Here is a 23,890-nt window from a genome sequence, read left to right on the forward strand (position 1 = left end):
CTTAATACCAATACTCTTTAAATTGTTCCACACAATAGAAGCAGAAGGTATATTACCAAACTCCTTCTATGAGGCTACAATTACCCTGATTCCTAAACCAAACAAAGAAAGAGAACTACAGACCGATCTCCCTCATGAACATTGATGCAAAAATACTCAATAAAATATTGGCAAACAGACTCCAAGAACACATCAAAACAATTATCCACCATGATCAAGTTGGCTTCACAACAGGGATGCAAGGGAGGTATTGTGTTTCCTGAAATATTGTGTGTTCACCAAAATAAACTTATCTGGGGTCAGAGAACAGACAGCCACTAGAACAGAGCCAAAAATGGTGGCTAGAAAATGGATCAGAGCAAGCCATAGCAGAAGTTGGGCAGTGGTGGTGCACTCCTTTAACCCCAGCACTTGGGAGGCAGAGCTAGGCAGATCTCTGTGTGTTCAAGGATACAGCCAGCATGGAGACACACGCCTTTAATCCCAGAAATCCAGCCTTTAATCCCAGGGAGTGATGGCAGAAGTAGAAAGATATATAAGTCGTGAAGACCAGAAACTAGAAGCATTTGGCTGGTTAAGCGTTTAGGCTTCTGAGCAACAGTTCAGCTGAGATTCATTTTGGATGAGGACTCAGAAGCTTGCAGTCTGAGGAAACAAGACCAGCTGAGGAACTGGTGAGGTGAGGAAGCTGTGTCTTGTTCTGCTTCTCTAATCTTCCAGCATTCACCCCAATAACTGGCCTCAGGTTTGTTTTTATTAATAAGACTCTTTAAGACTCATGCTACAGTGGTTCAATATAGGAAAGTCCGACAATATAATACACCATATAAACAAACTGAAAGAAAAAAACCACATGATCATCACACTAGATGCTGTAAAAGCATTTGACAAAATCCAACACCCCTTCATGATAAAGGTCTAGGAGCGATCAGAAATACAGAGAACATCCTAAACATAATAAAGGCAATCTACAGCAAGCCAACAGCCAACATCAAATTAAATGGAGAGAAACTCAAAGCGATTCCACTGAAATAAGGAACAAGGCAGGCTGTCCACTTTCCCCATACTTATTCAATATAGTACTTGAAGTTCTAGTCAGAGCAATGAGACAACATAAGGAGATTAAGGGGATACAAATTGGAAAGGAAGAAATCAAGCTTTCCCTATTTGCAGATGACATGATAGTATACATGAGTGACCCCAAAAATTCAACCAAGGAACTGATACAGCTAATAAAAACCTTCAGCAACATAGCAGGATACAAGATCAACTCAAAAAAATCAGTAGCCCTTCTATATACAATAGACAAACAGGCTGAGAAGGAAATCAGAGATACATCACCCTTTACAATAGCCACAAATGATATAAAATACCTTGTTCCTTATTTCAGTGGAATCGCTTTGAGTTTCTCTCCATTTAATCTGATGTTGGCTGTTGGCTTACTCTAACTAAGCATGTGAAGGACCTATATGATAAGAACTTTAAGTCCCTGAAAAAAGAAATTGAAGAAGATGTCAGAAAATGGAAAGATCTCCCATGCTCATAGATAGGCAGGATTAACATAGTAAAAATGGCGATTTTACCAAAAGCAATCTACAGATTCAATACAATTCTCATCAAATTACCAACACAATTCTTCACAGATCTGGAAAGAATAATACTCAACTTCATATGGAAAAACAAAAAATCCAGGATAGCCAAAAGAATCCTGTACAATAAAACAACCAACCTCTGGAGGCATTATGATTCCTGACCTCAAGCTCTACTATAGAGCTACCATAATAAAAACAGCTTGGTACTGGCATAAAAACCGACATGTGGACCAATGGAATTGAATGAAGACCCTGACAGTAATCCGCACACCTATGAACATATATAGGTTCATATATATGAACATATATAAAATTTTTGACAAAGGAGCCAAAACTGTACAACGGAAAAAAGAGAGCATCTTCAACAAATGGTGCTGGCATAACTGGATGTCAATGTGTAGAAGGCTGCAAATAGATTCAAATCTGTCACTGTGCACAAAACTTAAGTCCAAGTGGATCAAAGACCTCAACATAAATCCAGCTACTCTGAACCTGATAATAGAGAACGTAGGAAGTACTCTTGAATGCATTGGCATAGGAGTTCACTTCCTAAATATAACACCAGTAGCACAGATACTGAGAGAAACAATCAATCAATGGGACTTCTTGAAACTGAGAAGCTTTTGTAGAACAAAGGACACAGTCAACAAGACAAAGCCACAGCCTACAGAATGGGAAAATGTCTTCACCAACCCCACATCTGATAGAGGGCTGATATCCAGAATATATAAAGAACTCAAGAAATTAGACAACAAAATGCCCAACAATCCAATTAAGAAATGGGCTATAGAACTAAACAGAGAATTCTCAATAGAGGAAGCTCAAATGGTTGAAAGACACTTAAGGAATTGCTCAACATCCCTAATCATCAGGGAAATGCAAATCAAAACAACTCTGAGATACCACCTTACATCTGTCAGAATGGCTAAGATCAAAAACACAGAAGACAGCTTATGCTGGAGAGGATGTGGAGCAAGGGGAACTCTCCTCCACTGCTGGTGGGAATGCAAGCTTGTACAGCCACTTTGGAAATCAATATGGTGCTTTCTTAGAAAATTGGGAATCCATCTCCCCCAAGACCCAGCTGTAGAACTCTTGGGCATATACCCAAGGAATGCTTAATCATACCACAAGGGCATTTGCTCAGCCATGTTCATAGCAGCATTGTTTATAATAGCCAAAACCTGGAAACAACCTAAATGCCCTTCAACTGAAGAATGGATAAAGAAAATGTGGTACATATACACAATGGAGTACTACTCAGCAGAGAAAAACAATGCAGGCAAATGGATGGATCTAGAAAAAAATCATCCTGAGTGAGGTAACCCACACTCAGAAAGACAAACATAGTATATACTCACTCATAGGAGGATACTAGATGTAAAACAAAGATGACTAGACTGCTACTCACAACTCCAGGGAGGCTACCTAGAAAACAGGACCCTAAGAAAGATACAGGGATTGCCCAATGACAGAGAAATGGATGAGTGCCGCGGACTGGATCTCAGCTAGACCACCAGACCGAGGGAGAACGGGGTGAAGGTACTCAGGATAAGTGGGATTCGGCGAATGACAGACAGCCACAGACACGAGAGTATGTTGTGAAGCTGCTGCAATTTTACTCAGACCAAGCAGTGAATTTTATACAGTTACTTGAGGAAACACGGCAATCGGCCAGTAGGGTGATAGACATAGAATCAACAATGTAGTTACACACTTTTCTCAGAATGATTAACAGATCTCATGAGTATAGCCTTTACTTTTTCTTTTGTGGTTCCTCATCAGGACAGAGAACATTACGGCCCTAGCTGTAGTTCTCCTTCTACACCTTTGTTCTGTATCAAAATTAAATCGTTTTCATCATTGTTCTAACCATGGTCTCATTTATGTGAAAATATCTTAACCTTTGCCTGTGGGTGAGAAGGCACCAGGGGGGTCGGTACCTAGCTAATCTTTCCATGAACTGTAACTTACGCCATTCTGTTTTCATACCATTATGATTCACACATCAGTTCCCATGTACGTCATAAGCTCCCGTAAAAGGTAATGGCTCTAAATAATTATTATATCTAGGATTAAAGTTAGGGGGTTGCCACCATCGACCCTTGATGAGAAACTCTATTTGTCCCTGAATAATTCTTGTAGGAATGGCTAATTCCTGTAACTGCTTCCTCGCAGCTGCTGTCGGCTGCGCGTGTGAATTGCCTATGAGTGCCTGAACCTTTACTTTCATTCTCTCTTCGCTAGAGTCTTTGTCCTTCTGAATCATAAGTTCTTTCTGCTCTAAATCATTCATGAGTTCCTCCAAACTTTAGGGACCCTCTTGAACTGTTGGCCTAAGAGCTTGAATCATAGGTGGGGGTATTGAAGCCACTTTTGAGGAATCATTACTCTCTTTATGGGGGCACATCAGGAACATTAAGAGTTAACTTCTTGGAATTAATACACAAGGAAACAACAATAATTACAGCTGCAAAGAGAAGAAGGCAGAGTGCCAGCCAGCCTCTGCAAGCAGATCTGCATGGTTCCGTGTAGCCTGGCACCTTGATTCGGGCAGATTGATGAGGGGTCGCCGGGGGCATAGACCCGAGGGCCGCGAGCCCCCCTTTCCCACGTATCTACCTCATCCAAGGCATTTGTCACGCGGGTGACACCGTCGTGGGCGTGGCAGATGAGATCTACATGAACAACCTGGATGTGCTTAGGGGTAATGAAGGGCAAGTATTGAGGGAAAGAGAGCTTAGGGGAGCAGGAGATTCCAGCTGGATCAAGAACAGAGAGGGAGAACAAGGAATAAGAGACCATGATAAATGATGACCACATGAGAATAGGAAGAAGCAAAGTGCCAGAGAGGTCCCCAGAAATCCACAATGATACATCCACTGTTGACTACTGGCAATGGTTGAGAGAAAACCTGAACTGACCTAGTCTGGTGATCAGATGGCCAAACACCCTAACTGTCGTCCTAGAAATCTCATCCAATGACTGAGGGAAGTGGATGCAAAAATCCATGGCCAGGCCCCAGGTGGAGATCCAGGAGTCCAATTGTCAAGAAAGAGGAGGGATTGTATGAGTGAGAATTGTTGAGACCAAGATTGGAAAAAAGCCCAGGGACAAATAGCCAAACTAATGGAAACACATGAACTATGAACCAATAGCTGAGGAGCCCCCAACTGGATCAGGCCCTCTGGATAAGTAAGACAGTTGATTAGCTTGAACTGTTTAGAAGGAACCCAGACAGTGGGACCAGGACCTTTCCTTAGTTCATGAGCTGGCTGTTTGGAACCTGGAGGTTATGCAGGGACACTTTGCTCAGCCTAGGTGAAAGGAGGAGGGGACTGGACCTGCCTGGACTGAATCTACCAGGCTGAGCTGAATTCCAGGGGAGTCTTTGCCCTGGAGGAGATGGGAATGGGGGGTGTCTTGGGGAGAAGTTGGGGGGGGGATGGGAGTGGGGAGGATAGGGGAATCCATGGCTGATATGTAAAATTAAATTAAATTATAAAATAAATTAAAATAAATTGTCATTAAAAAAAATTGTGCCCATTTGTGTTAACAGCATGTTCACTTCCTGATCTGTTGTTTTCATAGTTGAGTCACATGAACCTCAGAAGATTAATAGCCACTTGATTCTTGGGACCAAGAACGTGACCAAGGGCCAGGATATGACCAAGGTTGGGCACCTGACAGGGAACTCTCTGCAGCACTGCTGACTCAGGCAAACAGATGCATCTTTCAAAGCCTGTCATTCAAACACAGTCCTTTCCAGTGAGAGAGACCTACCTGGAAGTCTGCAGTTCCTCTGGAAGCACCAGGTAGTGGCTCTTCTTTAGGGCGAATGATAATTTTGGAATATTTAACCTGGTCCCGAACCATCTCTTTTAACTCCTTTCTGAAGAGCTCCTTCAGCTGCAGGTATTGCGGACTCCAGTGCTCCTGCTGGGTCTCCTTTACCTGCTCTTGCAGCAGGACCATCTTCTCCATCAATATTTGTTTCAATTCCTTCTTGAGTAGTCCCTTGATTTCCTCTAGATCCTTTCTGAGGAGTTTCCTCATCCTTGCATGCCCTGTAGCCAATTGCTCCTTCACTAATTCCTTTATGTCATTTCTGAGGAGTTCATTCACGTGTGTGTGGTGCCAAACAGCTTGCTCCTTCACGTCCTCCGTCCTCCTGAGCAAAGGGAGTCTTGAATGCACCCGTGCATCTTTCCCGCCATGTTTCTTCTTCTCTTCAGTCATTTTCTGCTGATGAGAAAAAAGGAGATTAGTTTGCTTGACTTTATTCTCACATTTGCTGTTGTTTGGGGATGCTTGTTTTCAAAATGCCTTTGTCTTTACAGGTTGTAGGGCAGATGTGGAAAGCAGGAAGCACATTTTAACAGTTCAGTTTCTTCATAAGTTTGGTGACTCAAATCACTAGGCTATCATCAGCAGAGAAACCACAAACCAACAAACTTACTCAGTGTTAACGGAAACAAATATATCTTACTATATGTTTAATTTGCTGAAAATTGTGACTTGCATGATTTTTAACATTACAAAACAATTCTTGAACAATAGGCTTTGTATTGCTAATCTTTGATGTCTAGTAGGGTCATTGTTGTCCTGTTATAAATAACTCCACTTTAACTGTTTTTATATATGCATGTGGGTATGTATATAAGGGTGTGTGTGTGTCCTTTAGCTGCTCTTTCTGCAGGGATATCTGGCTAAGTGTTGATTTTCTCTCTCAGTACAGCAGTAAAGAGAATTAGAAACTGGTGTAGAACTGATTCTATAAACTTGACATAACTGTGAATGGTAACGAGACCACAAATTTCAGTGCTAGAGAATAAATTCTTGTTAAGTTAGCCTAACTAGGGGCTAGGCTCTCCTTCAACTGGGCATGCCAGACTTTGTTGACTACCATGGGAGGCCTTACCCACTCTGAGGAGTGGATGGGGGTAGAGTGGGAGGGAGGTGAGGAGGCGGGAGAAGGGAGGGAGGGGGAACTGGGGTTGGTACGTAAAATGAAAAAACATTTAATAAATAAATATGTTTTTTTAAAAAATAAAATAAAAAAGTTATCCTAACATGCTGGTTATTATGGACACATTGTTCCCAATGTCAATCACTTAATCAGGAGGCTTTAATGGCACACATATCATTAGGGACAATTACACAAGTGAGAGAGTGCAAATTTTTCAGAATAAAATTTACCTCAATTGTAAAGACACTTTAAGATAAGGTTTCACAGGAAATTACTAGGTGCTAAGAGTTTATGTTCATTTAAATTTGTTTATGTACACATGCTCCTGACTGACTGCATGTGCACCATGTGTGTGCTGAAGCTCTTGGAGGCCTGACTCAGATCCTGTGGAACTGGAACTACAGGTGTTTGTCTGTTACTATGTAGGTGCTGGGAACTAATTCAGGTCTTCTTGAAGAAATAGTAAGGGCTTTAAATCTGAGATATCTCCAGTCCTTTTAAAAATTAGGTTTATAGTTTATGTGTAAAGATTTTATGCCTTATGAGCCGGGTGGTGGTGGCGCACGCCTTTAATCTTGGCACTTGGGAGGCAGAGCCAGGCGGATCTCTGTGAGTTCAAGGCCAACCTGGGCTACCAAATGAGTTCTAGGACAGGCGCAAAGCTACACAGGGAAACCATGTCTCGAAAAAACCAAAAAAAAAAAGATTTTATGCCTTATAAAATATTTCTAGATAAATGTTAGGCAAAATATTAGAAATAAAGATACAATGCTTTATGAAGAAAAATTCAAATATTATTGATATGAATTGCATATAGAATGATAAATTGACCAGGTTATGTGCACATTTCAGGCATGAGAAGAATATAATGCTTGACAGTAATGTATCAAACTACAACTACTATACATTTCCTGGAATATGATTATAGTATAAATGAAGTACAGGAATTTTTCAGGGTTGGATTCAAATCCATTGTTTGATGCTAGGAAAGGATTCCAACACTGAGCGATATCCACTATCCTGTAAACAAAAGTTTTACAATTATCAGTGTCTAATACCTAGTATGCAATCCTATATTCAAGAATTAACATGTAATTAAACTTTCTTAATATGAATTAATACAAACCATCTGGAAAATACTAAAATTTTATTACAGTGGATGACAGAGTGTTAAGTTTAGTTACTTACAGAGGGAGAGTGGATGACATTTGCTGTGAGATTGTGTCTCCTAGAAAAGTCAAAGCAGCTACACCCATCAAGTCTTACCAACATGGCTGTCTAAACATGACCTGAACAAAATTGACCTCAATAGACAGCTAACACAGAAGGGCAAAAGCTCGCGGGGCCACACCTCTATATAAAGAACTATGGGTGAGTGGTGAATGCTGGGGCGGGGAGAGATGGTCTTCCCCAGGGAAGCACCTCCCTCAATGAATTATCTAATACCAGTGGTCAGCCCTGAGACTATATACCTACATATATACATATGTAAAATTATATTGATCGAGAAGATTGCATTCATATATCTAGGAGTGTGTGTGTGTGTGTGTGTGTGTGTGTGTGTGTGTGTGTGTGTAAAACATAAAGAAAAAGAGACCATAAATTTGAGAGCAAGAGGGGTCTATGGGAGGAGTTGGGGGAGAAAAATGAAGGGCAGTAAATTATATAATTATATTAGTATTTCAGAAAATATTAAGAAAAATGCACAAATTGGATTTTTAGCAAACCAATGCATTTGTGTGGCTCATATAGAAGGGAAACCTTCTGCATAGATACTGATCAATGGCATGGCTCAAAGCACACTGGATTCACTTCCTTATAGGTAATTGGAAATCCAGATTGTTGAAGAAACCTCTGGAATTTTGATGTCTAGTTCAGTTTGTGTAAGTAACTGCATGCATCTTCTCTGGGCCACAGGGCTCATTTGGTGACTTGATTTTGAAATAGTGTATGCAAAGCAAATATATGTGTGTGAAATATTTTCTTCTTTTAATATCCAGTTTTCTCAAAACAGCTGCAAGATGAGGCTGAGGTGATGGCTCAGTGGATGCCTCAGTTTTCTTTCTGTTGCTGTCATAAAAAGCATGACCAAAAGCAGCATGCGAGGAAAGGAGTTATTTGGCTTCTATACTCTGGGTCACAATCCACTGAGGGAAGTCAAGACAGAAACTTAAAGTAGGAATGTAAGAAGAAGCCATAGACCCATTAGCTGCCCACTGGCTTGTCCCTCATGGCTTTCTCAGCCTGTTTTTAGATGACCCAAGACTGTCTGCCCAGGGGTAGCACTGTCCATCCTAAACTGGGTCCTTGCACATCAATCATTAAACAAGAAAATGCCCCACACACTACTACAAGCAATCTGTTGGAGATACTTTCCCAACTGAAGTCTCTCTTCAATGTCATGATGCTATTTACTTGATGGAGAAAACAGGTAATAGAGCAGAATGATGGGCAGGCAGGAATCAGGAAATGGTATAGGCCAATGTCTTCAGTTTGTTACTCGAAATACAAGGTACTCCGAAAACTTAGAAGGCACAACTGAGTATCAGTGTACACATAGTGAAAGGGGGCTGACTTGTAAAGGTGCATATGGATTTAAAAGGTAAATATTTGTAAAATACAATAAACTTATACCTTCAAGATTAAAACTTATACAAATTCTGGATTATTTGATGTAAAAGCAAGGGAGAAACAAGCTTGAGTAGATAAGTCAACAGTGGAAAAATTGTTGCTATTTTCATTTCTCACACCATCCTGGAAGCCCGGACACCTGTGGCTCAGTAAACTTGCCGTGTGTCTACTGGCTAACCCGGTTCCTAACACGCCCTTTGTTCTGGTATCACTTCCAGAGCCGCCATGTTGCCTCTTTTCATGTCGACTGTCATGACCCCTGGGACTTTATCTGTACTATTGTTTACTTTCAGAATAATTGTATGGATTTTCCTTATGGTGTTAAAACCATGTTTTCTTTTTATTCTGTTATCTTTAGAGTCTAGTTTATTTTTGCTTAAACCTTAGATGTTGACTGGCCAGGGTATTCCTGGGACTGGGAGCATGGAGGAAATGCGAGTTATTTTCATGATTTAGGTTTTGCTGTTGTTTGGAAAATAGCTATCCTACTTCAGAGACGGGCAGTCCAGGTGCATCTTTTCCTATATGCTCAAATATGCAATTTTCATATCAGAGGGAAGAGAATTACCTTTAAGTATGTTTTCTCTTTGGGCTTATTGGGACTTGGCACTCTCTTAGAACAGATGTTACTTTCAGACTTTTCATACATTTTACGAATTTTCTTCTTGAAATCTTTCCTGAGAAGTTCGTTAAGACATGCATACTGGTGTGCACTCATCTGGGCCCACATCTCCTCCTCACTCTTTTTTGCAGAGAGATGTTCTGATTGTGTGGATGTGTATTCTTGTTTTGAAGACATTTTTGGCTGAGAAGAAGATGGAAGATTAATTTGATATGTTTCAGTCTCAGTGTGCTCTTTATTTGGGGCACTTGTGTTTTAAATGACAGTAACTTACAAGACAGAGGCTATATAGACAGTAAAAGCAGAAAAATAATTGGTAATTAACAGTTAAATTTATCCATATCTATGCGCAGCTACCCAGAAATCACTAGACTATCATTAAGAACTGAAATAATTTGCATTAGGCAAGAGCCTATGACTTCTACATTTGGTGTTTCCGTACTATTTACCAGCAAATGGGGAAAATAATGGAGAATAATGATAACAGAGCAGAATATTAGCCAGACAAGTCTCAGGGAACAGTACAGGGCAATGTCTTCAGGTTGTTCCACGAAGTCTGAGGCACCCAGAGTATGTAAGGCATAACTGAATTGCTACATGGGAGAATGATAGCTTTAATTGCAAAATGCATATGTGCTCCAGAAGATATATTTGCAAGATACACTGAACATAACTAAAAATGTGTGTGTGTGTGTGTGTGTGTGTGTGTGTGTGTGTGTGTGTAGTGTAGCATAGGCCTACAGCCTTCACATGTACAGCTACCTGATTTTTTTACTAAGAGGCCAACAACACACTTTGCAAAGACAGTGTCTTCAGCAAACGCTGCCGGTCACATGGAAGCTACATGGAGAAGAAGGAAACTTGATTCTTGCTACTTTACCTTGAACAAAACTCAAAACCGTACACATCAAGGACCTTAATATAAGATCTGGTGCCCTAAATTTGGTAGAAAAAAGAGTAGGGAAGATACTTGAATTTACAGGCACTAGAAAGGATTTTCTGAACAGATCCTGACTACAAGTATGAAGACAAACAATTGAGAAATGGGAACATCTGAAACTGAAAAGTCTCCACATAGCAAAGGACAACATAACTGGAGTAAAGAGGCAGTCTACAGAACGTGAGAACGTGAAACAATCTTTACCAGCCGTTTTTCTGACAGAAGGCCTCTGTCTAGAGTATAAAAAGAACGAACTAACTAACTAACTAACTAACAAGTAAATATATAAACATCAGAGAAAAAAACAACCCAATTAAAAATGAGGCATGGAACTAAACAAATAGTTCCTAAAAGATGGAAACTAAATGGCTGATAAAATTTTTAAATGTTCAATATCCTTAGCCATCAGAAAAATATAAATGAAAACTCCTTTGACATTTTATCTCCCCCAGTCTAAGTGGCTAGGGTTCTTAAAATGAGAACAAACGTTGGCATGAGTGTGAGCAAAGAGGAGCAGGTTTTCCTGGCTGGTGGGAGTTCATACTGTGTAGCCAACTATGGAAATCAGTATAGATGTTCCTTGTAAACCTAGAAATAAATTGATCACGTGATCCTTCTGTACAAGTCCTTGGGCATCTATCCAAGGACTCCATACCCTTCCACAGTGATCCCTGCTCTTCCATGTTCATTGCTGCCTTATTTCAATTTCCAGAAAAATGGAAAGCACTTATCAATAGAGAATAAAATGTTATGTATTTACATAATAGAATTTTATTCAGCTGATAAGAAAATTCAGTCATAAAAGCCACACATAAAAGGATGAAGCTGGAAACTGTCCTTCCAAGTGAGGCAGCCTAGACCCAGGAAGTCAGTGTTGCAAGTTTTCTCTTATTTGTAGATAAAAGTTTTGAATATGTAGATGTGCATGTTTCATTTGGAATACCCATGGAGGTCAGCATTAAACTGACTCCTAATGACTTACCCATCTCTTCCATTGAGCCCGTAGATCAGTGCCTCTACTGACCCTCATCTGAGAAGCTTCTTTTGGCAGTAGATGATGACGGACAGAGACCCACAGCTGGCCTCTGCAACATTCTCAGTCCCAAATGAAAACCTACCTCGCACCCTCTCCTAAGGCTCCGGCATCATTGCAGAGGCGGGGCAAAAATATTGTAAGAGCCAGAAGTGGAGGATAACCACAAGGAAGCCATGTTTCTGGACAAAACTGCAGCTGCATGTATGAACTCCACAGCAGTTGCAGTAGCATGTGGGAGAGCTGAAGAAGGGAGGCGAACCTGAAGTCCCCCCCGTACTGAGGAGGTAGTACGGAGACGGAGAGGAGTTTTCTTTAAGGGTCTGTGTCGCCCCTGTTGGTGGAGCATGCTCAGTAGGTGCAACACAAATCTGACTCAATGGAATTTGGGACAAAAAATTCGATGAGTAGGGAAGGGGGTGTAGTCTGTGAGGAGCTGTGGGATGAGTGTGATCAAAGTGCATCTCATGAAGTTCTCAATGAACTAAAACAAGAATTGCAAACCTAGACAAATTTCTGAAACTTTTAAAGGAGATAGAAAGAAATGAGAATTCAACTGTTCTCATGCATATGACTTTAACTACAGAAATATGGAGTCTTTTATTTCAATTCAGCCAAATTATATCTTTGAAGTGCATAAATGACTACACTTGGGTTCATTATGTCTAGGCGTATGTCTAATATCAAATTTCCAGTGACTTATGCTTTGGTTTACACACATCAAATATCATTTCAATGTAGCGACCCCCAGTTCCCTCACTACTACTGTTGTGGTTATTATTGTTTGTTTTTTTTATTAGTGCTAGAATTCTTCTTTGTGTTTAAACCACAGTAGGTTTAAGATTTGTTATTTTCATAGTTTTAATTATTTGCATGTAAGGCTGGGAAGATGACTAACGAATTCCTGTGACTAAGAGAACAAGGGCATGTTCAAGGCTGGCTTCTTTTGTCTGCAAACTCTCTGAAGTACCACAGAGAGACCCTCCACATCATCTTCCCCTCATCATGCAACAGAGCACTTTTAAAATTAGTGGGCGCTACTTACCACTGAGTGTGCTCTTCCTCCAGAGGTACTAGGTAGTGGTTCTTCATCAGATGTATCAGATTCAGAGTGTTCAATACCTTCTTTCATCTTCTCCTTTAATCTTTGCCTGAGATACTGGTTAAGAAATGAATACTGTGTTGCAACTAGCCGTACCCATTTTTCTTCATTTGAGTCCTCAGAGGGAGGCTGAAGACGGACAGTTTCATATTCACTGTCACATTCAGTTTTTTCTTGGTCTTGAGTTACTTTCTGCATATAGGAAAGATGGAATATACATTTGCTCATATTTTTTGTTTGTATGTCTTCAAACAACTCTTTTTCTCTTAGTAGTCATCAGATATTGACACAGAAAAAAAGACACTACTAATCATTTAATAATTGTATGTCCTTATAAATGCTTAGCTACTTACAATTACTAGCCTATCATCAAGAAGTGAAAATCGTCACATCCACCCACACAGCTGCCATCTCGGTACCCAAAGACCTACCCTGGACCCTCAGGCTCTGATTTTATTTGGTAAATCCCACCTCTCCCTCTGCCATAGGCACACCCACAGCTGCCATCTCAGGACCCAAAGACGTACTCTGGACCCTCAGGCTCTGACTTTAGCTGGTAAGTACCTCCCTTCCTCCCACCTCCCACCTCTACCATATCCACACTCACAGGCATGGCTCACATTAGCTTTGCCTGATGTGGGTCCAGTCAAGCAGCTCATGCACCAGCTTTGCCTGGCCTAACTCTGGCCACACTGCTCTGGCATTGATTCTATCTAAGGCAGGCTAAAATCTGACATCAGACACACAACCAAAGAAGAAAGTCCATCTGCCCAGAGATTAATGGAATAGAAACAAATGAAACTATAGGAAGAAGCAATGAATCTAAGAGCTGGTTCTTTAAGAAGAAAAATCAACAGAACTTTGCCCAACAAACTGAAAGAAGGAAAGAGGTCATTACAACAGACACCAAGAAATTCAGAACATAATGAAGGAATGCCTTTGTTCTGAGAATAGCGAGGTGGCTCAGAAGTTAAGAGCTCCTGTTGCTGTTCTAGAAGTTCTGGGGTTCAAATCCCAGCACCTGCATGGTGGCGCACAGCAGACCGTGACTCCAGTTTCAGGGGCTTTAGTGCCCTCTTCTGGCCTCCATGGGTACTGTAAGGACCTAGTGCACAAACACACATACAGGCAAAAGACACATGCACATAAAAATACTAAGAAACGAGGTGGTCAAAATTATTTTAAAAACCTGTCCTCTATAAAATTGGAAATTATAAAAGAAATGCACCAATTTCCATGTTCATCCAAACCACCAAAAATATTAATCCAAAATGAGATCAACAACCTAAATAGACCTATAACAAATGAGACAATTAAAGAAGTAATAAAAATCCTTCTGACTGAAAAAAAAAAGCCCAGGCCCAGATGGGTTCACATCAGAATCCCACCACACTTTCAAAGATTTACAGTCAATCCTTAAATTATCAGAAAAAAACAAAAACCAGAAACAGAAGAAACTCTTCCAAACTCCTTCTGTGAAGCCAATAGTATTCAAATACTAAAATCCAGGAAAATATGCACAAAAAACGAAACTACAGAAATGTAATAAAATAATACAAATGCAATAAATAATCATCTTAAAAAAAGAGTAGCATTTTTATACAGCACCAACAAGGATGCTGAAAAACATCATGGGAACATTCCCATTCCAAACAGCTTCAAGAATCACGCCTAGGAACAAACCTAGCCAAGGGTGTCAAAGAGGCCGTGCCAATGGAAATGTGAAGGCAGCAAAGAAAAATCTGAAGAAGATGCTAGAAGCTGCGAATGTCTCTCATGGTTGTGGATCGGAAGAATTCAAATTATGAGAAATGGCTTTATTTATTTATTTATTTATATTTTTAACCAGAAGCAGTCTAAAGAATCAATGCAATTCCAGTTGAAAGTCCAAGGTCATTCTTCACAGAAATGGAGGAGAGAATTTTAATATTCAAACAGAAGCACACAAGAACCTGGGTAGCCAAAACATTGCAAGTAAAAAGACCAGTCTAGGGGTGTCAACATTATGATTTCAAGGTATGCTGCAGAGCCATAGTAATAAAACCAGCATGATACTGGTACAGAAGCAAACTCAGAGAATAGAATAGAGAACCTGGATACAAGGCATGCAACTAAAGCCACATGCTACTCAACCAAGATACCAAAAATACACATTGGTATAAAAGTGCCCCAAAGGTTAAGGGCACACATAACCAGCCAGCTTTGGATTGCACCTGAGTCCTGTTCCATAGGTGGGGATTCATGCCTGGTACTATAAACCAGGCCAAAATCCCGTGGCTTGGTGAAGTCATAGGCTGTAGGGAGGAAGTTAATAGTGTTGTCTTGCAAAATGGACATGTTATCAAACTACTTTCTAAATATTTGTGTCTATTTACATAGAATTAGTATTACATAGTACTCTTCAAATCAGTGGGGATTACTGTGTAGTGTGTTTGTCCTTCATAGGCACTAGGAGGTGGCTCCTCTACAAGGACATTAACTTTGGTTTTTCCAGGAAGCCTACAGTCTATCTTTGTGTTTGTTTTTGGATGGGGCTGTCACCCTGTGTATACTTTTGCCCCATCAACTTATCTTCACTCCTGTCCTCAGGAGGAAGTCCTGGAGGTAAAGATTCTCTGTCAAGTGCTGTGGATATCACTCTGTATAAATAAAATGCTGATTGGAGAGTAGACAGGCAGAAAGTATAGGTGGGACAAGCAGAGAAGAGAATTCTGGCAACAGGAAGGTTGAGTCAGGGAGACACTGCCAGCCGCTGCCATAAGTACCAACATGTAAGATACTGGTAAGCCATGAACCATGTGGCAAGGAATAGATTAATAGAAGTGGGTTAATTTAAGATGTAAGAACTAGATAGCTAGAAGCCTGAGCCATGGCCATACAGTTTGTAAGCAATGTAAGTCTCTGTGTGTTTACTCAGTTGAGTCTAAGCAGCTGCAGGATTGGCGGGTGAGAGAGATTTGTCCTGACCACGGGCCAGGCAGGACTGGAGAAAATTTCAGCTACAATCAAGTATTTTTAGTTCTGGATCTGTAGATATATTCTGCAGGTGAGAAGGTGGATAATTAGTTTTCTTGATTCCAGCCAAACTTTCTGATGTTTTTGTTTAAGAGTACTTGTCTTCAAAATGACTTAATCCTTCAGAGTCATGAGGTATGCTCAAAGCAAAAATAGAAACAAATTAGTATTAAACAGTTAAATAGCTCTGTATATGCTTTGCTATTCACACAAGGCTTTCATTTAGAAGTCAGAATATTTTATATTAGCCTGGAATAGGAGCCAACAAACCACAAAACCAACAAACATAACTTAGTGGGACTGGAATAAACACACCTAAATATACATTAAGTTTGCAAAAATGAGATGATTTTAACATGGGAAAGCAATCCTTGCCTTAAAGATTTTACCCCACTCTATCTGAAATGTTGAAAACTGACTTAAAACTTAAGACAATTAGGACTACAGGGCAGAAGTAGCTCTTTGAACTTAGTAGGAGTCACTCACAATATGGAATTACAGATTTAAGGAAACAGGAAGGAACGCCTCTTCCTCAAATCTAACTCACTGGCCATCAGTGTCACACTGCTCATACTTTAATCATTTAATTCATGTCTCAAAGTTCATCACACTTTCATCTTATCAGGAAATTATACACTTGAAAGCAGAAAGTCTATTCAGGGAAAGAAATTGACCTTGAGTATGAAGATGTTTCTGAAAATAAAGTTTATCTCGAAGTTACTAGAGATTATCATAGTTTATGATTATCAAATGTTTCTATGCTATAGAGCTTTTTTTAACCTAAAATTAAAAAAATCTTGAATTTAAATTTTCTGGAAATTTGAGATAAATGTCAAATTTGGTTTTAAAGGTGAAAATGAAACAAAAATACGTCTTCAATGGTCACTTCCATTTTTAAGATTGATTTTTCGATGTGTGTGGGTACTTGTAAATGAGTACATGTGCCTATGGAGACCTGGGGTGCTGCATTCTTGAACCTGGAATTCCAGGCAGTTATGAGTCACCTGACATGGGTGGTGGAAACAGAATTTGGATCCTATACAGGAGCAGTATGTGCTCAGACCCTCTGAGCACTCACACCAGCTCCTCATTAGTCTTTAAATAACCTACATAGCTTCTAAAATTTCCTTCTTCTGTCCTCAAGGATCAAGGACAGCATGCCTGTCAACAGACAGATCATTCACTCATTGGTTCAGATGGTGTTGCTGATTTCTTTTCTTATTAAAAGTACTTGAGATCTACCTCCCTGCTAAGTCCTCTCTTGACCAAAAATTACTGAATTCGATCAAGTATTGTCTTAGTTAGGGTTTTATTGCTATGATGAGACATCATGGTCATAGCAATGTCTATAAAAAAAATTTAATTTGGGTCAGCTGAGAGGTTCAGAGGTTTATTCCCTTGTTGGCAAGAAGCAGGCAGACATGGTACTGGAGAGGTAGCTGAGAATTCTACATCTGGATCGGCAGGCAGTAGGAAGAGAAAGAGACATTGGGCCTGGTTTGAGCTTCTTAAACCTCCACACACACCCCCGCCCCCTAGTGACACTTCCTCTAACAAGGCCACACCTATCTTAACAAGGCCACACCTCTTCACAAATTACTAGGACATCATTATGAAGTAAAAATATTTATGCTAGCCTGGATTATGAGAAAATCAAGAACTAAGAATGTTGGCCTTGTCATTGTGGTTTAAACTAAACTTAATTCACTATGTTTTCAGAACTTCTAAATTCTGTATAAGATGATTGATTATTAATATTTATCATCCTACTTTCATCAATCATTCTCTTCTTGGATGGTTGGGAAGTGAAAATATACATTATTTTCCTTTTATATTTTTCTTTAGAAGGAAACACTGATTTAATTACTAGTACCATCCTTATCAAGGTACCCATGAAACTGCTTTAGAAACCCATTTGTCCACTATTCACACTCCATTAAAATGCAACTTACGATTCACACAAATCCTCACTCTAGGGCTCCTCTAGGAGCTCATGGTCATGAAGTAGTTTTAACAAGAATATTATATATTTAAATAAAAAGCCGCCTTCTACTTCAAATCCTAGAATGTGAGTATATATTATTTTAAAATAAAAACAAAAAAGCAAAACCTAAATGTTACTATATAGTATGAATCATCATTTCCAAAACTGGTGGCTAATTGGAAAAAAATCACATTTTTTTTTTTTTTTCGAGACAGGATTTCTCTGTGTAGCTTTGCGCCTTTCCTTGATCTTGCTCTGTAGTCCAGGCTGGTCTCGAACTCACAAAGATCTGCCTGCCTCTGCCTCTTGAGTGCTGGGATTAAAGGTGTACACCACCACTGCCCAGCCACATATTTTTTTTTAACTAGATGAGGAGTTTTAAATATATTCTTAATGGAATCAAATGAAAACATGGTGCAAACTCTCCATAATGCAAATTTTGATGAACAGATTACACATGTGTAAATTTCCACAACTTCTTGGTAGTTTGAATACAGAAGCAAAAACAGAAATATAGGAGATGCTCTCATATGTGGTCATAAAATAGGAGCATAGAACCTACCTGCATTTGTGCTAAAAGTAAAGACAACTGGGAGATTCCCAGATCACTGAAATTACTATCTGGAATCATTAAAATGTATTTAGGTGTATTGCCAGAGCTATCTTTAAAATCATTCTAATGTGCATTTATTTCTGCAAACAACCCTCGGGCAAACATCAAACATCTCTTATGGGAGACCAGCACTCAGTCTTCCACCACTGTGTGTCTCCAGGCCATTCTCTTCATTGGCCACCGCTACCCACAGGGACTTGCTGCTTACTTGAAGGTTAAGGAAAGGAACTTTCATACATACAACATGGATGCCAACCCAGACCAACTTTCTAGATGAAACTGTGATAGGTAGACTTCTGCTGCATTTTAACAACAATCATAAAAAATAAATTTCACAAAGGTGCCTTTTACCTTAATAACAGAGGTACAGTCATTGTCTTCTATTGTAGTCCCAGGGACGTCAGGATCAGGTTTGTCAGAGAGCCTTTAGGGGAAAATGTGCAGTATCAGGGGAGTTTGGTCATCTGAGCAACTTGGGGGGAAAAAGATCCACTGCTAATGTATGAAGTGACATTTCTGCATTTATGTAACTCAAAGTCAACCTATGTTTTAAAACTTTTGGTTGACTTTGTGAGCTTTAACTTATTTCAATCTATAAACCATTCAACAAAGACTCCCAGTCTTTTTAAAAAAGTCAGCAGCTGAGGAGATGGCTCAGAATGTAAGAGTGCTTGCTGCCCATGCACGAGGACCTGGGTTTAAATCTGCATCATACATGCGGAAAAAACTGGGCATGCACTTGCAGCCCCAGGACTGTGGGTGGCAGAGACAGGGCATCATGGGGGCTTGTTGGCTGCAAGTCTAGCTCCACGTTCTTGAGAGACCTTATATCAAATGGATAAGATAGAGAATGACAGAGCAAGATACCAATATCCTCCTCTTACCTCCAAGCCTGCACACACACACACACACACACACACACACACACACACACACACAGACACACAGACATACCACACACACACAGACATACCACACACACACACACACAAACACAGACATACCACACACACACACACACACAAACACAGACATACCACACACACACACACACACACACACACACACACACACAGAGAGAGAGAGAGAGAGAGAGAGAGAGTCAGTTACTAATGTATTGACTTTTGCCTGTACAAATTGCCTCTCTTAAAGTTGGAGCTGATAATTCCCCTAACGAGTATATACATTTGCTACCTGAACTGAAGTAAATCCACTGCTAAAACAAGGCAGAAGGTTGTCTGTATCTTCTCCAATGGCTGACTCTGGTGGAAGACTAAACTCTTTATGCCCTGTCCATTGTCTACATCTGGGTGGAGACTAATTATTTATGTAAACTGATAAAGAATATTGGGTGCCAAAAGCATATCTGCTATAGAGACCTCTTTAAGGGGTTCAAATTACATTCACATCTTTGTGTGTGTGTGTGTGTGTGTGTGTGTGTGTGTGTGTGTGTGTGGTATGTCTGTGTTTGTGTGTGTGTGTGTGTGGTATGTCTGTGTGTGTGTGTGTGTGTGTGGTATGTCTGTGTGTGTGTGGTATGTCTGTGTGTGTGTGTGTGTGTGTGTGTGTTTGCACATGTGTATAGACACATGTGCTAGTGTTTGTGTGTGTGTGGAGGACAGTGGACATCAGTGTGCTTCTTCCTTGGGCACCATCCACCATACACAGGTGTCTCACTGCACCAGTGAACAAATCCATTATTCTATTTGGTTTTCAGCAAGTGATAGGAATAACCATAAGTCTGCCTCCCCAGTGATGGATGGACAAGCATGTGCAATGATGCCTGGGCTTTTATTTGTGTGCTTGAATCAAAGTGTCTCATGTTTACAGAAAATGCACTTCATTAACAGGGCTGTCTCCCCAGGCCCAAACTGGCACCTTTCTGTTTTCAGGTCCTCCAATTAGGCGGTCTAAACAGCAACAGCGTTTTCAGGACTCTCTTCAATTCCCGGTGTTAGTGGGCTTTTGTAATCATTTTGGTGTCTCTAAACTTGAGTTTACAACTATCATTGTCAAGTCTGCCACACCCATTGTTTTCACCACTTTGCTAAAACCCCCACCTGCTACCCAAGCTAATGTCCTTCAAGCTCCACTTTCACTGTGAACTCAGTCCCAGGCTCCTTTAGGGGGTTAGCCTGCTAAGTCCACTTACCTCTTCCATGGCTTTTATTTCCTGTGCGCTCCCATTTTATTACTAAACACTCACATACCTGTAGATAAATAAGGAGACTACCAGCTTTACAACTCAGAAGCTAGAGTAAAATCTCATTTGTGACATGTGCTATGTCGACATAAATTACTTTCATATTTGGACTTCAGGCCTCCCCAGTGGAAGCATCATTTGGAAAGGAAAGGAAACACAAGAAATACTAACATGTATTTTGCTACATCTCTAAGACTCCTTAAAATCCTGAAAATCTAGATGTTTTTAACCTGTGTACTGATGAAAATGAATGTTTAATTCTCAAAAATGAAAAAAATAGAAAAGAAAAAATGCTTTTAAAAAAATCAAGAAAGGGTGTGGTTCTAGAAACAGAAATCTACAGCATTAGTAAGTCATCAATTACAAATATCCTCTAAGTCAGGAGTTAGTATTTAATGCCTTTAATCCCAGAACTCAGAAGGCAGAAGATAGTGTATTTCTATGATTTTTGAGGCCATCCTTGGCTACAAATTAAGTCCTAGGCCATCCAGGGATATTTAGAGGACCCTCTTTCTCTTAAAAAAAGAAAAAAACTCCTCTAAGCTAATGCTAACTAGTATTCATAGGCCATGATCTATATGGCATATGTAGATCTACATATGATCTACATATTGATACTCTTCATTCATCAACAAAGGTCACCTGATTCTTCCCATGTAAAAGCTATGGATGTCTGCCACCTCTGAGATCTGCCTTAAAAACTTCAGCGATAAAACATGAGGCGTGACATCTAACTGCAGTTGTCAAAAACATTCACATAGGTTGTCCGGCTATATAACCTAGCTTCTGAGGATAGACCACAGCCAAGTCACACAACTTAACTTTCTGAATTGATATGAGGTGGTTCTGTACTTTGATCTGTACAGAATGGCAAGAGATGCATTGCAGAGCCAGGACCATAGACCAAATAATCAGGGCAGCAGTTGTCTAAGTGGTTCTAAAGAGGTTTTAGTAACATAGATACTTGGCAAACTGGCTGTGGACACAGCAAGCATTGAACGCATAGTATTGTGTCTATCTCAAGGTACACTCAGTAACAATACTTCCTTATCTTTGGACTCACCAATTACTTCATGTATTTTTAATTTATATAGTCTTACCTGGATAAAGACTTCTGTTCGATGTTGTTATTCAATTCTAAATATAAAAGAAAATTATATTTTATAATGACCAGGTAGGCCACCTGCAGACCTTTTCTGCTCTCTTTGTTCCCCCAGACCAAATCCTTCAGTCTCATCCTTAGTGATACAAGAGAACCAGCTCCAGTCTCTCATCCTCACACCATGATCCCATAGACTATCCACTCATAACATCCCTCCCCCATTCATTGTACCCCAATCCTTAACTTAAGCAGGTACCTCCTATTCAGATACAAGCCACACCTGCCAGAACCCCCCCCCCTTTAGACCTAATCACTCAGTCTCTTCTTCAGAGGAACAACAGATCACCAACTACAGCCTCCTTTCCTCCAATCCCACCTCTCCTGTAGAACCCGCAGACCATCTCCTCCTAACCTCACTCCCCTCAACTCATTATTGCATTCCAGCATCCAATACCAGCAGCCATTCCCTGTGAACACACCAGCTGAGCAGACCAATAAAACAGGCAACACACAGCTATCACTCTCTATGAAAATCCAGAAAACAAACAAACAAACAAAAAGATCATAACACCCACCCATTTGACAAACCCAGAAGTCAACACCTAGACCTATAATCATCCCAAACCCAGATGCCTAGATGCTAGCATTAGAACATTTTCAATAACAACCAGGGCAATATCTCCACTAGAGCTCAGCTATTCTACCACAGCAGGCACTGAATATTCCAACATAACTGAAACACAAGGTAAAGACCTTGCAAGCAGCCATATGAAGATGATAAGGTCCTTAAAGAGTAAATGAATGAATCCTTTAAAGAAATCAAGGAAAGACTGGACTAAGAGGTGAGTCTTCATCCTCATACCCGAACACCCCAGCCCCTAGGCTTTGGGCCCAGGGGCACAACCCTGTGCCCCTACACCCCCACCCATTGCGGTTCCAGTTTCAGGCTAGTTGGCAGGCAGATCTCCTATACACAGGTCAGACTACCACCATCCTACATCAGACCCTGTAACCCAAGCCCTACCTCCCCCAACTCCCACCCCCCCTCCAAGACTGCAACTGTTCCCTGAGACAGAGCCTGCCAGCACCCAACTGGACTAAGAGGCCAGTTGGCAGGCAGTCCTCCTGCAGACAGGCCAGATTACCACCATCTACCACACAGTAAGACTGCAGCTACTCCCTGAGACAGAGCCCACTAGAGCCAGGTGGACTAAGAGCTGCTCGCTTAGACAAAGAGTCCATCAGCATAGACTAGACCTAGAGCTCCCATTGGATCAAGAGTATCAACAGACTGAGAGAGGCTCCCTCAGACAAGACACCATTTGCACCAAGTGAACAAGGAGATGGGTAGACGCCAATGCAAAAATACAGTCAACAACATAAAAATCAATATGGTTCCATCAGAACCTACATCAGCAAGACCTGAGCATCCCAACACAGAAGAAACAGAAGATATCTACCATAAAAATGACTTTAAGAAGATATTAGAAAACTGAAAAGAGGAAATGAAAAATTCCCTTAAAGAAATCAAAGAAAAGTCAAGCAAAAAATGGGAAGAAATCAGTAAATCCCTTGAAAGCCAAGAGAAATCAATTAAACAAGTGAGAAAAACAGTTCAAGATTTCAAAACTGAAATGAAGTCAATAAAGAAGACACAAACTTTCTCTCAACCATTGCCAGCAGTCTACATGAATTATGAGCCAGGGGCTGTGGAGGTCCCAGCTGGATCAGGCCCTCTGGATAAGTGAGACAATTGAATAGCTTGATCTGTTTGGGAGGCATCCAGTCTGTGGGATCTGGACCTGTCCTTAGTGCATGAGCTGGCTGTTTGGAACCTTGGGCTTACACAGGGACACTTTGCTCAGCCTGGAAGGAGGGGACTGGACCTGCCTGTACTGAATCCACCAGGTTGAATTGAATCCCCAGGGGAGTCTTGGCCCTGGAGGAGATGGGAATAGAGGGGAGGGGCTGGGGGAGAAGGAGGGGATGAGGGAGGGGGGAGGACAGGGGAACCCATGGCTGATGTTAAAATTAAAACACAAATATAATAAATTTTTTAAAAGGAGAGAAAAAAAAAAGAAGAC

At 40.5% G+C, this 23,890-nt stretch overlaps 1 protein-coding gene across 1 annotated transcript in view; it reads right to left on the reverse strand.

Annotated features, from left to right (window-relative positions):
• Positions 1-23,890, reverse strand: part of LOC118597788 — a 41,960-nt gene that overhangs the window by 12,287 nt on the left and 5,783 nt on the right. Inside the window, exons 2-5 of the mRNA XM_036209449.1 lie at positions 21,805-21,841; positions 18,853-18,925; positions 12,833-13,081; positions 5,376-5,837 (exon numbers count right to left, since the gene is read on the reverse strand). Coding sequence (XP_036065342.1) covers positions 5,376-5,837; positions 12,833-13,081; positions 18,853-18,925; positions 21,805-21,841 — 821 coding nt within the window. The remainder of the gene's footprint in view (positions 1-5,375; positions 5,838-12,832; positions 13,082-18,852; positions 18,926-21,804; positions 21,842-23,890) is intronic.

This window comes from Onychomys torridus, chromosome 17 (assembly GCF_903995425.1).
Source record: "Onychomys torridus chromosome 17, mOncTor1.1, whole genome shotgun sequence".
NCBI classification, from domain to species: domain Eukaryota; kingdom Metazoa; phylum Chordata; class Mammalia; order Rodentia; family Cricetidae; genus Onychomys; species Onychomys torridus.